The following is a 17,909-nucleotide window of genomic DNA, read 5'->3' as shown; positions in this document are numbered from 1 at the left end:
CCTCAAACTAACCGTATACGGAAAGTTGAGTAATCCACAAACGTTCGCTTTAATTGGTTTGGACTGTGGTAGTCCTCTATTAACGGAATAAGATGGGAAATCAGAGTATTAGCATAACAGTTAATTCAATTAGGGTCCACAAAGAGCATTACAACTTTGACAATGAACGGAAAGTTAAAGCGGGAGGCCTGATGAACGAACGAGGAATACTAAATTCGAAGAAAATATTATCACGAAAAGGGTTAAAAGTATATTAGATTGATAGAAGAAGATAAAATAATTTTAATTAAACAAACATTTTCATGGATTCTTCAGTATTAAAAATTAGAACTTACAGCTAATATAAACACAAACAAATCATTTCCTTCGTACATCTTTGTCATCCTGTTTATTATTATGTGAATTAAATTCTGTACTAAATTCAAACAAAAAGAGAAAACGCACTGGTAAAGTCTGAAATACAGACGCAAAGTAAATTTATATGGGTCCTACAAACTGCAGTGTATGGTCACTGGCATTCATTCTACACCATTGCGAAGTCGTAACCGTGATCTATGGAGGCAATAAAGCAAGTCAGATTACGTCAAGTAATTCACTATAGTTGGCTCGTTCCAACACTTTGGTATTTACTCGGAACGCAAAGCGGGAATAAAGTACTAATAGTTGTCCACCGACCTAATACAATAATGCTAATACTTTAGACTATTCATATAAAGATACAAGATAAATGTTATTGCTAATGTGAATGCCACTTATATGGAATTCACATTTTTAAATTTCATGTCTTTAACTCTTTCATAGTATAGAGTAGTATACAGCTGTGTTACAGATGAAGATACATGGCAATTTTATCTTCGCATACATCTTCATATTTAACTATACCAAAGCGGAGTGAAACAGTTAATACGAAAAGTAATAAAATATGTGCGCACTGCCAACTGACAAGGTAGGAAAAGCATCTGCAAATGCAGATGTCTATGACCAACTTGATAGTCGCCCATAGACATCTGCATCAAAAATAACGAATATTTTTATTTTGGCGAATTCAAATGGCTGCTTGTTGGTTTTCCATCTTTAAAATAAAAGTCTATATCATATTTTGTGTGGTTTAATAATTACTAGATTTCGTATACACAAAGATGGATAAAATTTGACACGGAAAACAGAGTTTGCTGTATCGAGCAATAAAACTTATTTATTTCAAAGGCTGATCGTGTTTAGTCGTTTTTATGTAAAACAAAAATCTTTTTAGCTAATTGAAATAGAATGCTACAATTATAACACTAATCTTAATTACCCTAACATTAAATCGACTTAATACGAGCCAAGCCGTTTATCTAGATAACAATTGTGTAGCCAAGCGAAGAGCTTTTGGCCTTTTGCCACTGCGCTTCGTAGTACAGGTTTAAAGGTTCAACAAAATGCAAATCGCACTACATCTAACACCACTATTTGGGTCGTGTGACGTCACCAGCTTATGGTGAAAGCGACACGAACAATGCACGTCGCTTGCGCAACTGAAGCGATCCCAGAACAATGGCGGTTTAATAGAGCCATTCGTCGACTCATTGCCTATTCATCCACGCCCCAGACGCCTCCACGGGCGAGGCAGTCGCAATTGGTGTCCTAGTCGCTGAAGCTGTCAATCGTATAAATAGTCTGATCTATATTCGTTTCAACATCGTAATGTGTAATCTACATACAATTTAATTATAATGTTCCTACATAATATGACATCAATGATTCCCTTAATAAAAACTGAAACATATTCAATATTCCTTCGTGACTACATACAACAAATACAAATAAAAAGTGGTATACTCCAAACAAAGCTTTCGTGAAATCGTACAAATAAGGCTACGCATAAAATTTCTTGTTATATTCAAGCACGCATCCTTGTAAAGACTCCCGTGAAAGATGTTTAGAATAAGGTTTCTTTTGAGCAAGAATAAAATTTGTCACTTTATACTATCAAGAAGCACAGATTACAACCAATGTCAAGAGTTTCAATGAACGAAAACACTTTCAATCATTAGGCTTATTTATTGATCAATTCATAGAATTAATAACAAATGATGACATGATCGGGCAATGCATTCATTATACCTTAACCGGCCTAAAGCATTATCGAAAACTTGTTACTGGCGAGATTGTAAAACTATCGTTTGGTACCGGCCGCCACCTCGGAGACTTGTTCCAAACGCCATTTGTTGTCGGTAAATAGCAACATTACTTATAAGTCGTGATTAACGCAGTTTTTAGCTGCATTCATGATATGTGAATCCCTCAGTGTTACCGGATGAGTTATAGGCAGATGTTATTTTTATCGGAATGTATAGTCGTACCTTATTCATCTTCTCTACAATACATTAATCACGTACTTTTATGGCTAACTGGACGTATAAAACGGTATAATATAGGTAATAAAAAGTTTTACATGGCGTCGACACCTTTACATGAGATTTGGAGAAAATTTAAAATTATTATGCACATAGTAAATGCTAAGACATTTTTCACAATTTTAAAGTTTGTTCTTAATTTAATTATTTTTGATTAGTGTATAATGTTATTTCTGACAATCATGTACATAAAAGTACATTTTTTTTCACAACGAATTCAAATGAAAAATATCGTTTTCAATAATATATGATATCCAGGTAGATATAATGGCGTGACAAGTCACGATATCAGCTCCATGGGCACGGCACGGTTAACAATCGTTCAATTTGTAGAGGCAGCAGCCGCTAGCCGCGAGCGTCTGACTGTTATGCACTCACCGCACAATGCGCACGCACGCGACCAGCCCTACTCGACTTTCTCATGAGCTGGATAACGCACAACAATCAAGATGTCATTTTTCAACTACCCACGCCGCGGACACCGCGCCGCCCGAACAACGAGAATTATGGCCGACAACGAACCCACCGTCCGACGCACAAAGGCGTCTCGAGGATGTCGCGATACATATCTCTCGAGCTGAATAACAACCGCAACAATTTCCATTTCTTTGCTTTTTGAACATCGCGCGTAATCGGCAAACCAATAGCTTTGTTGCGCTCAACAAAAAAAAAACGAAACAATCCCATACATTATGCCGGGAAATAATGTTACGTGTTCAAACGCCTTATTAAAGTGAACGAGGCAAACAAAAGTTTAAATTGTACGACGTACGTGTAAAGTAGTTAAATACAAGCTTCGAGTTTGCTGAAACGGTCATTATGACAATTCACAGAAGTCAGAGGATAATTTATCGCCGGCAAAAGATGGAAACATGCGAGTGGAAATAATAGTTATTATTGACACGAACTACGGTTCAAGAGAAGAGTCTAACTTCCACTTGTAAAAGATCAGAACCAGTAACTAATATGAGAATTCCATATACACAACACGAAGCCTTTGGCTCGACAGATCAAGAATTCTATACATGATTCGTCAATTTTTAAGATGCAACTTTTATAACTACAAATGTATAACTTCAATATTAATATTCTTTTATTTTTGTACCATGCACAAGTTCGTATTGTATACATATACATATGTTATGTGCACAGTCATGCGTATAAAATACTTTAAATATGCTATCATTGAGAAACTCGACCTCTAACATAAAATTAAGGTTAATGATTTAGACACAAAGCGCATTAAAGGGATTGCAATAAAATTCTATAGGATTAAAAGCACGTTTTGTATTCCCGCAGCAAAGACATTGGTTAGCCCTAAGTAGAAGCAAATAAGAGAGCCAGTGTCCTTTAAAGGGGCGACCCGAATGGCATCCGGTAGCATCATTTGTTTGCCGCACAATGGAACATCGATCGTGCGTAAGTTTGCGCGGAAACGTTTCGTAATGAACGATGGAGTGGGTCTAATCAAGTGGCCGTGTTGCATGTGATTAGCGATTTGGTATTAACGACCAGTTTTTGATATCAACACTTGCCACCGCATCTATCAACCGGTATCATCATAGTGATTAGTCAATGATTTATGTACGTAATTTCATGTTGGCCTATTTGCTTGCAAATGCGATGTTATAAAGCGAACATAATCAAGTGTATTGCAAATCGAATGCTTTGCATAACCAATTCTCATTAAGTTGAGCAAATAATATTATAATAATGTCTTTCTTGTACAATTTAGACGACGGCTATTATTATCGATTGCTAATAAAATCTAATCAGCAGACACAAATGTCCAATAACCTAACAGTAACATAAATTAAAAAAATACGACTAAATCTCTAATGGTTTAATTAGCGCTTTCTATTAGCTGCATTTTCAAACTAAGATTTTTTTATTTACTAAATAAACTGTTATGTTATTTGTAACACTTTCTTATTTTGGAATACTCGAAAAACATTACACAAAAGGGGCATACACTCTTATGTAAATACTCCCCCTCACCAAAGGCAGGGTAAAATAAAGGAGACGCTGTAGAAATAAACGGCTGTGGATATTAAAAAGAACAATTCAAAATACAATTATAAAGATCTAACCTGTTAGATGGTTTCCTGTGAACTCGAAGTCGTCGTCCTGGTCCCAGTGCTTGAGGGAGAGGTTGCCGAGCGGAGTCGCGTTCGCAAACTCCAGGTTGGCGAAATGCCAGTCCAGGATCTGTCTGTCACGAACTGACAGGTACACTGAACTGTCAACAACACATATATACTTACTTTTAACTGTCAGATAAACTTCTGAGAATTAGAACAAGTAGAAATACTTCTAACAACTATCACAGAGAAATTTATTAGAGACAGAAGTATTTCGGTTGCTTAAAAATCTATCTAACTCTATACTTATAACAAATTTTATTAAAAAGGATATTTGTTAATATTTGTGACATAAACAAAAAAGTAATGAGATTGAATGTGGATGGCTATAAAGGTAGATGAAGACCAAAGAAAGTATGGATGGATTGTGTGAAAGAGGATATGCGTAAGAAAGGGGGTCCATAGGGATAGGGGCAGGTTGATGATGTTGATGTTAATATAATATTTGTGATAGCTAGAAAACCTTATAGATAAGTACAAAATTACAATACAATTTTAGTAAAGATTTGTCACTGAAGGGTATACTTTTTTATTATTCTAAAATTGGATGCCAGAAAAATCAATTTCGTACTTAATACGTTTCTCATTCTTCAAAATTATTATTCATTCGCTATATTTTCGTATGCATTTTGATAATACATTATAGAAAATTTACATAATAACAAGTGGTCACCCCGGATACTGTCCATTTCCAAGTCCCATCAAAATCTGTGCAGACGTTCCAGAAAATACTTGGCAGTAACACAGACAGACGGACAGTTTTTTTTAATTGGATTTTCGTTATAAAATACGCAAATACATCATATTTGCGTCCAATTTAATTAATGTGTATAGCCCAACTGCCGCCCGCGACTTCATCCGCGCGGAATTAAAAAAAAATTAATAAGTAGCCTGTATTCTCCCAGACTATGTTTTAAGTCTGGACCAAATTTCGTTCGAGATCCGTTGATCCATTTCAGAGATACCTTCAAACAAACATCCATCCATCCATCAATATGATAGTAAAACATACCTCGGTGGATTAGATTCTAAATGTGTTAGTTTATCTTCAATAGTGTTATTGTTAGTGATGAGGGTCTCGTATTCATTGCAGAGTTGGTTCATCTCTCTATTAAGTCGTCTCAAGTTGAACTCGTGCAGAATCCCCGCTTCGCCCGCGCCCACTTTGTCTCTCTCAGATAACAAATTCTCCTTTTCCGTTTTCATTGATTTCAATAACTCTTTGATATCAGTCATTCTAAAAGTAATATAGTACAATTTAATTAAACAATGGTCATTTCTTATATAAAATTCACATTTGCTAAAACGGACCGTATGCAGTTAAAATGCAGCCGGACAAGATTCTGTCAACAATAATGTTTTACATAAGACCAAATCTCGTAAAGTAATTAAAATTTTTAAACACTTACTTATTTATATTGCCTTTTAATTTTTCTTGGAGAGTTATTACAGCTTTTAAATGTTGAATCTGCAATCAATACCATATTAATATAACCGCTGAATGTACAATTTAACAAGAAAAATTATTGTAATATATTTCCAAATAGCATTTGCCCGCTACTTCGTCCGCGCGGAATTAGAAAAGAATATAGTAATACATATAGCTTATATCTTCCTTCAGCTTACAACATTGCTCAAATCGAAAATTAGCGGTTTTCATATTTTAATGCCATAATATGGAGCTGCTCATTCCACATCTAACCATTGGTCACATGATAATTGAAAGGTAAAGAAATATAGTAAAGAAGTTAAAATAGAGTAAATCGACAAAAACTAAAGAAATAATTATTTCTTAACCGCTAAATAGAGTATTTATTAAGTAATTACAAAAAAAACATTTTTTTTAAATAGACAGTTTTTTCCGTCTCCTGTAAAGTTGATAAAAATAACATGCGGTGTTGTTAACTAAGGGACGATATTTCCCCCGGGGATAGTTAGCTTCCCAAAGGTGAATTTTTCAAATCGGTTTAGTTTCGAAGCCTATTCAATGCAAACAAACAATCAAATCTTTTCTCTTTTATAATATCAAATATATAACAATTAAGCTCCTTGGTGGTAACAATGTAGAAGATTAAAAATATAATGAATTCTGATATAACAGCAAAATGAAAGCACAGTCAAATATCTGTAATGTATTTTTGTTTTTTCATAAATAATAAGAACATGTTTTCATATACATGTTTCGTCAATGGAAACGATATTCAAACCTGTTTATGTTTAACATTCTTCTGCTGCAGTTTTATGACCCACTCGAGCGCTTGTCCGAGAGAGACGGGTGTGTCATTGTAATAGTTGAAGTCAACTTGATGTGACAGATACGATGTCGCGTCTAAAAGACGGTTGAATTCACGCTCCACCTTACGATTTAAAAAAAAATTCAACAATGTCATGAAATAAAAAAAATACAATCCCAATCTCATCCTTAAAGTCAATTAAAACTACTACAATGTTATAAAAAAAGATTAAGCTGTTTCAATGTTAAAATTAAATTTTATACAGTCAAACCTGGATAAATGAGAAATCTTTATAAGCTATAGACATTGTTCGGTTCCGACTAACAACCATCATGAGCGAGAAACGCAGTTTAGAGAAAAACCAAATTCGACTGTGCTTTTAATTTATAGGCCAATTGAAAGTAAAATTTAGTTAAATGAATAATTGTACCTTAATTATGACTATACCTAAATTTACTTGTGAATAGAATTTTAGAAAATCTTTCATAATATATTTCATACTAAAATTATAATATAAATACCATTTCATCTTTATGCTTCGGTACTTGTATACCATTTGCTTCATACAATGGACATTTTTGTTTAATTTTATGTAACTCCATATTCATTTGTACAGATAATGTTGTTACTGGATTACCACCTAAGCCTGTCACCACCATGGCTCCTGTAATATATACAAAACACATTAATACTTAAGAAAATTCAATAATTTAACAATAATTTAATAATTCAACAATAAAGGTTAACATTAGTTCTAACAGGAAAGAGAGAAAAATAGATTCAATTTTAAAAATAAAACATCTCATCCTTTAGAAAACTATTAATCCATATGCATACAGACATTTTGATATATGTATACTATCAATTATAATGTATAATCATAACTTAAATAATCAGTAAAGAATAGTAAGATAATAACTACACATAATTATCCTTTAAATGAAACATACCTAAATCAGCTACATATGGTCCTTTTCTATATGTAACAATACGGCCACCAACTCTATCCCTGCCTTCCAATATTACAACTTCACAACCAAACGATTGTAGTTGTCTTGCTGCAGCCAAACCTGATACACCTAAAAAAAAGATGTGGCAAAAATCCATAAAATCTGTTTTAAAAAAAAATGGGATTATGAAATGTAATATGAAACTGAGCCCCAACTACTAACTATGAAATGTAATAAAACTATCCTACCTGCACCAATTATGATGACTTTTGGTCTCTGTTTTCCTTTTGGAGGTGAAGGTATTGGAGTAATTCTTTCATAAATACCATAATTAATGAAGCCATGTCGTTCCAAAAATGCATGTGCCCGCATTACTAAAGGTGGATCAGCATTATATGGAGGCTGCAAAATTAATTCAGATGTATAAGGTGTTATTTAAATGATCAGAATAAATATAATTATTAGTAATAGAATTAAAAGCCAAGGTTACACACTTCCATTTTCTGTACACAACCTTCTTGAGTTAGCTGTTTCTTAGGATCTTCGAACCATAGTTTTAGAATTCTGTTTCTTATCTGAATAAATGTATGGCTGGAAGCACCTTGGAGATCGGAGAAACATTCTGCTTCTAAAGATGACATCTTGTCAAAAGGCAATCTAGATTGAAATGCTGCACCTTCCAAGCTGTAACATAACATAAAGGCATATTAAAACATATAATTTTACTAGTATTTCATTATAATTTTGTTTTTCTAATAAAATATTACATAAAATACAATTTTTTGTTTTATCAGTTTACATTGATAGAAATTAAAAGAAATAAATTGAGTTCATAGATTTTGTTGAACGGTATGGATATTTATTGAATTATCTGTCAAATTGAGGTTCAATTATTATTGTTAATTATTCTGCCATAAGGATACTGTCGAGTCATTTACTCATAGTTTTGAGTATAAACAATTGGTTTAACACAGATGTTAGAGTAAATGTCAATATTATTTTGGGAAAAAGTTTAATATGAATTCCTTACCTATTTAGCATTGCCTTGTAATTTATTTCTTCAATATCATCACTTTTAGAGTCTTCGAACACTACGGATTTCTCCTCTTTCTTCGGTTCCTTAATATCTGATGTCTTACTGGACAGTGATTCCCGCCTCGTTCCAAATAACGTGGGACTCGCTGCTGTCATTTTACTTTTTTCAGATTGATCTGATTCTGAATCTTCTTGTTTTAGTTTTTCATCCACTTCACGGTTTTCCACCTAAATTTGATAATCATAACCATTCATGAAAAAAAGTCAATTTATATTTGTTCCTTTTAAACCACTACATGTAACGTAATTGTTTTACCTTAGTTCGCTTACGCCGACTCATTTTATATAATAATTAGGCCAAAATACAAGATATATTTGAATATGAATAAATACAATAAATGTAACTCAAATCAAAACAAATACCGACCGGCGGAGAGTTTGTCAAAGATACATGTCAAATGTGTCAAATCTAATCTAATGTCAATATTCAAGCAAAGAGTAAACGAGACATGTATTTTCGGCAACAAGTATGCACCTGGTTGGTATAGAAGCAGTAAATAGTTTTGATACTTGATATTTAATTATAATATATTTAATATTTTATAAATTAAAAAAAAAATAAAGACATTGATTATGTTACTAGCTCAAGGTTAGTGTAGAATAAATTAAAGCATATTTAATTGGTCGAAGGTCTTTATTTTTATGAAATCTACAATCTTTAATAACTATTTACAAGGGAAGGATACCATATCTTTTTAAAAATTTAATACGATTTTCTAAAATGGCTTTGCAAACTTTCATCGGAGTATCCAGCAATTTCTTGTGGTATAATAGAACTTTCATCAATTGTACCACATGGACGACACATACATTCCAACGGAGCTTTCGTAGTCACCTGTAAATTGAAACATATATTTTGCTAATTTAATCAATATAAACTGAATTACGATAATGTTTATATACCTTGAATTCGTTAAACAAGTGACGGACAAGGCCCATCATTATATTATTATTCTCAACTTCTTACCTTTCTGAACCTTTTTTCTTCGTTCTTGGCCTTAGGACAGAATAATACCACTGTTGCTTCTCTTTCTCCTGATTCTTGACAACAATTACATGATCGCTCCATTTGCCAAATCTTGCTACCAGACACCTTAAATTTTTAAATGTGTTTTATTATAAATATAGAATCTGCAAAATAGCATCGAATAACGATAAAATAATATTACCTGCACGTAACTCGTACATTTACCAATGCACGCATAAGATGGTATAGGTTTGGGAACGCAACCGGCGTGTTGCAGAACATGAATAACAGGAGTCATCTTACATTCGTGCCCTGTAAAATATTGATCATTAGAAGTAATACGACAGAATCTGATAATAGAACTCAAATTCTGGTAACGAGAAAGTCTAAAAGCTTAGACCAAAAGGGAAATACGTCTCCTAGTAGATTATGGTAAATTTAACCATTATAATGGTTAGCCTACTTATCGCCTAAATTTTTAGAGTTATTTTAAGATAAAATAAATAAAATCACCTGGTGGTAAATGAACTTCTTGTGTTTTTACTATTTTCTCCTTCATAACAACGCTTAAAAGAATGACTACACTTAAACGAAGGCAAGTAGAACCAATCATTATTTACAGTTTTATTTAATTATTCTTATGACAAACTGAGTGCTTCAGGGGATGTGAGTCGAGTGAAAAATATGTAGCCAGTCTTGGCTTATAAAGCCTGCAACTTATGGACCGCATAGTGAGTTCAGACAGATGTTCCTACTCCCTAACATTAAAAATCATTCTCTTTCCCTTGTATCTTTTCCCGGCTACAAGATCACCCACAGCTTTAATAGTCCTGTATTGACCGACTTATAAAATACCCAATGAGTATACATAAAACCTTTTTAAGTTATCTTTATATATCGAGTAATGAAATAGAAATGAAGTCTCTTTCTTTAAATCAAATAAAAGTTAGCGGGACTTACGAAGTTATAAGGATTTTCATATTATGTAGTAATGTTGGTTTCCACTGCCGAAACAACTGTTGGAAAACATATTGGTTTCCCCTTATTCTCTTTGCAAAACAGAATTCCAACAGTAGAAGCCCTCTCTCCCTAGAAACCCTTTTTCAACATGTTTTGTATTAATAGAAAGATTGGAAGACATTATTAATGAGAATAATTTGAATAATTGGAATAAGTATAATTTGAAAATCAAAATAATTTTTGATTTTTGGTAAGACGTAGTAATGAGTGAAAATTATGAAGACACTATGGTAAAGAAAAACAAGGCACTTACTATAACTATAGACAATTAAAGCTATTTTTTCTGAGATGCACCTCTGATAAGTTGCTTGGTTCCCTACCTTCTTAAAAGTCTACTGCAGAAAGCAACAGACAAGAGGGTGAATTTAGTGCATAGTTAGCATATGTTAAAATTAAAAAAACATAGCATTGTTTACTAATTCTGTTAAATTTCTGTTTCAAATTTAAAGAATTCGAAGCTCTTCGGGAAACTCTTTGCCAGGTTCAAGAAGTGAGCGCATATTTTCTTAAAGACTGGCAACGCATCGGCAGTTCTTCTAGTGTTGCGTCGATGATTGCTTTAGCATTACCGCCGCTTGCTTGCCCCATTCCCTTTTAAAAAAAATATGATTCTGAACCTCTGAAAAATAAAATAGCACCGCAGGATATTTATAGCGTGGCAGAGTATTACAGTTTTATATATTTATATTTTAAGTATTGTGAAATAAAATATAAGTAGCTCTTTCAACTCCTTTTAATTCTGTAATACTTTAAGCCAACATTAACAGAAAGGAGTTATTTAGAATACCGATAAAGAGTGCCCGAATCGAGGCCGGCAAATAATTGAAAACAGAAAGTCATCCGTTTTACTTTGTTGCAAAAAGAAGATTTTCCAAGGTAGTCCAAACCAAAACGCAAACAAATGACGCTGCATCCATACGGCTAAGTTAAAGAGTTGCTAGATTTATGACAGTAAGCAATAGTGCTTATTTTCCGCTAATCTTAATGAATGAGACTGTAGTATTGTCATTTGTTAAATATAGTCACGAGGATGTCTTATATGATTTAGTATGGAAAATATACATCAGGAGATTGCTTAAGTCACCGTTGAGCGATTCTGAGTATGGCGATAAAATAAACAGTAATAGAGCCTATAAGGCCGCAGCTATGGAAGTATTCTAGGGTGGGCAAGGTGGTCACCTAACCCCCTAGCCTCTAGAGAATCAACTATTTATTAGTTTTTCATCAGAAAGATGCACCACATGTTGGTAAGCTTTCTCTTTGAAATAAAAAAAAAGAATTTTTCTAGCCCGCTACTCCTTTGGCAGCTATTCAATACAATTTAATAAAATATTCCATGAATAAACCAATTTCACAACTTGTATTAAGATATGACGGCTTAGAGATATATGGAAAAGTATACCGTGCCGTGCCGACCCTCGGTAGCGGCAAGGGTATTTTGATTATGATGATTGACTTACAGTACAGAATACCCACGATGTTACGGAATACACATAAGATTTTTGCTGATTTAGATAGCTTGTTTCCGTTTGTTATTAAAAACAACATTTTCTATGTACATGTCAGTTTAATTTAAAAATAAGTACACGTTAGAGGAGGAGAATATATTCTTTTAGATTTAAATATCATTAAGTACAATTTAGTAAAATATGCAATAGATCAAATTTTGAACACATTAGACATTTGTTCAAAGTTTGATCTATATTTTCCATCAAAACAAAATACAACAGTTTTAAGATGACATAAACTGTAATACACTTGTACTGTACTTAGGTTTTGAAAAAATAATTATAAAACAAGAAGTCAGTATTTATTGGTTTAGAATGTTAATAATAATAATAATAATAATAAGCTTTATTCATTCCTTACAATTTACAAGTTTTACATAGAATACTTATAAAACATTTCATTTTTAGATATAGTACATGTGCAATTGCTAAGCAAAAAAAAATTAATAACAGTGACTAAACATTATGCCAAATATAAAGTATGCACTAATAACATTATCATTACAAAAACCCTTTACTTAAGTAATGAACAACATTTTTAAATATAAAGTTTCTAGTTTATTTTTAATTGTAAGTACCGCCTAATGCGGTTAAAGCCTCCTCCAATAGCTAGTTAAGTTAAAATAACTGATTTTTTTTTACATTTCTACCATTAAATTAAAACTGTATTGCTAACTGTGTAATTTAATCCTTAGGTGTATGAAATTCAAGTTATTTATGATAATGATCAGTATAAAATCATAATATAATAAGTTGTTTTACTCTTATTCTATTGGAGGGTTACAGTCTACTGCCCCCGCGGTGACAAGCCGTACTGGGGGAGATGGGTATGGAGCGGCGTGCCTGCTTGCTATATTTCTTACTTATTTTTTCTTTACATATAATTAGTGTGACATTTCTGCTTCAAGTTTTGTGTAGAAGAGTATTCTCCTTTTTTTATGATTTTATTTTATTTTTCTTCGTCTTGCGTTTATTACTATTATCTACTTGTTCATTAGAATTTTTCTTCACACTTGTTTCTATTTGTTCTGGCGACAGTGCCATATTGCGTTTGTACGTTTGCTTTTTATTTTCTATGTTGTTGTTTAATATGACCAGGCGATCATATTGAATTATTGCTTTATTTCCTTTATCTTTTTCCATTTGTAATTGTTCTTTTAATTGTTTTCTTTTTTCCAGTACTTCTGGCGGAAAATCTTCCTTGATATAATATATAGTGTCCTTTAAATATTTTTTGTTTTTCAACAGATGTATCTTCTTTCCCATGGTTAAAAATGTAATCAATATAGGTCTAGTCTTCCCTGTTCTTTTTCCAAGTCGCTTTACCACTTCCGGTTTAGAATGTTACTAGGACGAAAATTTTAAGCCTCCGTTTCGATAGGTATCTAAAATAGGAAAACTCCAACAACTATAGCATTATCCCTAAGTTTAAGTATAACATTTCAGGTAAAGAAAAGAGGTTGTTAAATCAAATAATTTATTACTGATAATTTTCTTGTAATTATTGTTACGATTGTTTAATATTTTCACATCATTTAGGTCAAAATTTTGCATAAACATGTATTGAAGATTGTATCCATCATTATTACTTTAGACCCAGACCAATTACAAATTACAAATAAATGAGTACTTAATCTAACTTAAATAAACATAAAATATATAATTATTCAAAGATCATTTTCCAGGGCCAAGATAATTTTTTGTCATCATTTATATTTGTCTCGACATTTTGATTTCTTAACGACTGTAATCTCCACACTTGTGGCATTTGCATTCATCTGGCTCCCGCAAACGGACCTCCATTGTGGCGCGATCTTCATCTTCCAGTCTCAGACCATCAGGGTCATAACAGTGGGTTAGAGTAACAATTCGCTCTCGAAGGTAATTCTCTCTACAGCAAAAACATTCCTAAAATGCATAAATTGTTGGTATTAGTAGTAAATAGTAAAATACAATTAAATAAGCAAATTACGAAATATACCTTTAGAAAACCCGTGGCAGTTACGACAGATGGTTGAATCTGACTTCTGCAAATACCTTCACATTTGTTTACAGTGACTTCACCACTACATGATCTGACCAATGACCCTATTTCATCATATTCCTCTGAAAATCAAGAAAAAATTAGTATCATCTAACATTTAATTTGTTTCACGTTGCTGGCGTGTTAAAAATGTTGTGTACTTTGGAAGAATTGCTTCTCAAATTACCTTTGGTTACGTGTATTTCAGTTGGGAATGTTTCACAATTTTCATCGGCCCTTATGCTTACAGTAATAAATATTAGGCAATGGATTGCAAAAATCAAATAATTAATGGAGCTTAAAAAAGTCATTTTACAAGAAAGTCAAAGAAATTAATTGTTGTAAATCCTTCAATGGGCTAAGTGAGACTATGCTTAAAGAAGGAGTAGACTTAGTTTTTATACCAAAGAGTTGCCGCATATTTGTGCAAGAAAATTAAACAGAAATCTACCCCTTTACATCATTAACAGCAGGCGATCAAAAGCTAAAGTACAAAGTCTTGTACTCAGCTCTTTGGTACTCAACAACACTTTAATCAATTACAAGAAAGTAGATTTACAATTCTTTCTTTTTCGTATTTCCTGCAGAGTTTCGTTATTTAAAGCGAAAGTAAATAACGTTTTTAATCAAGCTTTACCTTCTTGAAGTAACGAATACCTTTTTAAATAAATTGCTTAGCCGACTTATAACTACAAAATTGTTTTAAAATTGTATCTACATATTTAATACATTATTCGTGAAAATACTAAAAATATTAAATAAACAAGCAGGCAAAAAACTGTTTTATGAGTCATATTTAATCTGTATGGAGTTTAAGAGTTAAAATTGAGTTAAAATTTCAACATCATCACATCTTCTACTCTTTGCAATTGCATTAAATTGATTTTATTACAGTCGATTGGAATCTGAATGGAGTGGAATTGGATTTTTGTATTTGTCTTTGCTAATAGTTTTCAATATTTGCTGATATAGTATTAAGATCTTTGGAAACTTAGTATCTACGTCGTAGTTATAACCTATTTATTAAGTTGCGGTTCTTTTTTATCTTACAACATGGTTTCGGGTGAAGATTTAATTGTTTGGTTGATTTTATTATTTTCTTGGGCAGAATACTTATGGGAATTGTACCTCACATTGCGGCAGGTAATATTAATTTTAACATAAAATATTATTGATCACTTATTGACAAACTAGATAATGTACCTTATGGTCTTCAAAGTAAAAAACTGTATATGTATATAAAATTATAAAAATATATCACTACGTGGTATGGTTACCGTACCAAGTCAGTTATTATGTTAAGACGGTGATATAGTAATCTTCATGTGATCTGCACACGTTTTTTATTGCACAAGTGTTTTACAAATTATACCTTAATTATAGAGTAAAAACCAAAAGCAACTGCTTATTTATTTAGAAAAAAATGTATTGTACTAGAAGATACCTTAGAACATTACTTTAATTTTTTAACTTCATACACCCATTACTATAAATCCATCATATTTTTCTTATGTTCAGAATTCATTAATATTGATTAACTTTATTGATTTGTTCTTTTCAGTTGAAAATATACCATACAAATAAAACCATACCTGATGAGTTGAAGGAGATGATAAATGAAGAATCTATAAAGAAGGCCCGCCTTTATGGTATTGATAAATCAAAGTTCAAAATAGCCAAAGAACTGTACAATATAATTTTAATATCAGTGATTCTGTACAAACGCTGGATTTATGTTGCTTGGCACAAATCAGAAATGATAGCAGAAGCTTTTAATATAACATCTGATCAAGAAATCATTATCACCTGTATATTCATGACATTTGTAACTCTATTTAATTTCATTATGAATATGCCTATTAAAATTTATGCAACATTTGTGTTAGAGGAAAATCATGGATTTAATAAACAAACAGCTCTCTTCTTTGTAAAGGATCAGTTGAAATCACTGTTACTGGGCCTTGTCATCACTCTGCCTATAATATCAATTGCATTATACATTATTATGTTGGGAGGAAATATGTTTGTTGTTTGGCTGTGGCTGTTCACAACAGTGACAACTCTGTTACTTCTTGCACTATACCCAACAGTTATTGCACCACTATTTGACAAGTTTGTACCTCTACCAGATAATGCGCTCAGAAAAGGAATTGAGGACTTGGCTTCTAAGCTAAATTTCCCCTTATCTCAAATTTATATTGTTAAAGGTTCAAAGAGATCAGCACATAGCAATGCATATTTCAGTGGACTTTTAGGTGCTAAGAGAATTGTTTTGTTCGACACACTGTTAGAAAGCCATGATAAAACAAAGAATGTTACTACTGGGTGTACTGATGATGAAATATTAGGAATTTTGGCTCATGAACTTGGACATTGGAGTTGCAGCCACATTTATAAATCTATTGCCCTAACTGAAGTCAACTTATTATTGTTATTCACAGCATTTGGTATTCTTTTCAAATACTCTTTGTTGTATACTGCAATCGGTTTTCCACCTCAACAGGAGCCAATTATAATAGGTTTGTTAGTTATCTTACAGTTGATTCTAGCTCCCTATAATTCATTATTGTCATATTTCGCAACAGCACTCTCTAGGAAATTTGAGTTTGAGGCTGATAATTTTGCTATTAACCTTAAATATGCTACTGAACTTAGGTCTGCTCTAATCAAGTTAGGTAAGGACAACTTGGATTATCCCATCTATGACAAACTGTATTCAGCATGGTACCACTCTCATCCGACATTGCTCCATAGAATAGAAAACATTAATACCAAAATTGCTAATGAAAAGAAAGATTAATTCATATTATATTTTACAATTTATATTTCGAATGCATTTTAAATAGTACAACTACATTAAATACTTTTTATATCTTGATGTATATTTATCATGTACATTGTATACTATTAATAGATATTTTCAAGACAATGTTTTGCTCTTATTTTAATGAATGTAAAGAGACAATTAAGATGTAATTTTTTGGGCACCTAATGCCCAGAAGCAAACCAAAAAGCCAAGCTTTGCTCTAAGCAATTTAGGAAATGTATGTATACATTTAATATTAAATTTATTGCCTTCCTAAATATATGTGTGTGTCTGATCTCAGATATGTCTTCATACCTCTACATGTAACTGGGAAGTATATGCAAGTTATATGAACTAAACAGTTACTTAGTACATTTTAATAAAGGGTCTGTTTCACAATGTCCCAAGAAGGTTCTGAATAAGCTACTTTGAACCTATTTGGCAAATTAAGTCGTTGACATTTCACAATGTTCAAATAAGCTGTGGAATGCAAACTATTTTGACAGGAAGTATTGTGTCAGATAATTTGTTAGTTATCTAGTACTTGGACATCATGAAACAGTCCCTATGTCTATTATTGTGCACAACATTTACTTATTTATGAAATAAATGCAAAAATCGTATGGCATATGTAGTGTTTTAACATCGTCATCCCTATTTACATATTGTTTTAGTGATTTTATAAATAAAAATAATTTCCTCATTCTCTTATTGGAACAGGTTAATTTGAACTAAAAAATCAAATGATCTGTACTTTATTGCATGT

The 17,909-nt window shown here is 32.2% G+C and overlaps 3 protein-coding genes across 3 annotated transcripts in view; 1 reads left to right on the top strand and 2 right to left on the bottom strand.

Moving 5' to 3' along the window:
• LOC106719592 (lysine-specific histone demethylase 1A) overlaps positions 1-10,443 on the bottom strand; it is a 190,572-nt gene extending 180,129 nt beyond the window's left edge. The window contains exons 1-13 of the mRNA XM_045679986.1: positions 10,300-10,443; positions 9,989-10,098; positions 9,787-9,912; positions 9,589-9,654; positions 8,755-8,912; positions 8,219-8,408; positions 7,973-8,126; positions 7,725-7,853; positions 7,296-7,438; positions 6,748-6,897; positions 5,950-6,008; positions 5,553-5,777; positions 4,490-4,638 (exon numbers count right to left, since the gene is read on the bottom strand). Coding sequence (XP_045535942.1) covers positions 4,490-4,638; positions 5,553-5,777; positions 5,950-6,008; positions 6,748-6,897; positions 7,296-7,438; positions 7,725-7,853; positions 7,973-8,126; positions 8,219-8,408; positions 8,755-8,912; positions 9,589-9,654; positions 9,787-9,912; positions 9,989-10,098; positions 10,300-10,399 — 1,759 coding nt within the window. The 5' untranslated portion in view covers positions 10,400-10,443. The remainder of the gene's footprint in view (positions 1-4,489; positions 4,639-5,552; positions 5,778-5,949; positions 6,009-6,747; positions 6,898-7,295; positions 7,439-7,724; positions 7,854-7,972; positions 8,127-8,218; positions 8,409-8,754; positions 8,913-9,588; positions 9,655-9,786; positions 9,913-9,988; positions 10,099-10,299) is intronic.
• Positions 10,444-14,002: 3,559 nt separating this feature from the next.
• Positions 14,003-14,801, bottom strand: LOC123721383 (partner of bursicon). The gene is made up of 3 exons (XM_045679985.1): positions 14,525-14,801; positions 14,296-14,420; positions 14,003-14,222 (listed from the first exon to the last, which is right to left on the bottom strand). The coding sequence occupies exons 1-3, from the start codon at positions 14,646-14,648 to the stop codon at positions 14,052-14,054; spliced, it is 420 nt and encodes a 139-aa protein (XP_045535941.1). The 5' UTR covers positions 14,649-14,801; the 3' UTR covers positions 14,003-14,051.
• A 402-nt stretch (positions 14,802-15,203) lies between these two features.
• Positions 15,204-17,771, top strand: LOC106719634 (CAAX prenyl protease 1 homolog). Its single transcript, XM_014514010.2, has 2 exons — positions 15,204-15,480; positions 15,899-17,771. The coding sequence occupies exons 1-2, from the start codon at positions 15,391-15,393 to the stop codon at positions 17,135-17,137; spliced, it is 1,329 nt and encodes a 442-aa protein (XP_014369496.1). The 5' UTR covers positions 15,204-15,390; the 3' UTR covers positions 17,138-17,771.
• Positions 17,772-17,909: the final 138 nt, after the last annotated feature.

This window comes from Papilio machaon, chromosome 11, assembly GCF_912999745.1.
Source record: "Papilio machaon chromosome 11, ilPapMach1.1, whole genome shotgun sequence".
In the NCBI taxonomy this organism is placed as follows: domain Eukaryota; kingdom Metazoa; phylum Arthropoda; class Insecta; order Lepidoptera; family Papilionidae; genus Papilio; species Papilio machaon.
Note: the sequence above shows the minus strand (reverse complement) of the source record. Positions and strands in the feature narration are given on the sequence as shown.

Bases quoted from the DNA above. Each gene is read 5' to 3' on its own strand.
- LOC123721383 (XM_045679985.1), bottom strand. From the start codon at position 14,648: ATGACTTTTTTAAGCTCCATTAATTATTTGATTTTTGCAATCCATTGC. The intron at 14,421-14,524 runs GTAATTTGAGAA...CTTGATTTTCAG, and splicing joins TGAAATACACGTAACCAAAG to AGGAATATGATGAAATAGGG. The intron at 14,223-14,295 runs GTATATTTCGTA...TATGCATTTTAG, and splicing joins CTGCCACGGGTTTTCTAAAG to GAATGTTTTTGCTGTAGAGA.
- LOC106719634 (XM_014514010.2), top strand. From the start codon at position 15,391: ATGGTTTCGGGTGAAGATTTAATTGTTTGGTTGATTTTATTATTTTCT. The intron at 15,481-15,898 runs GTAATATTAATT...TGTTCTTTTCAG, and splicing joins TGTACCTCACATTGCGGCAG to TTGAAAATATACCATACAAA.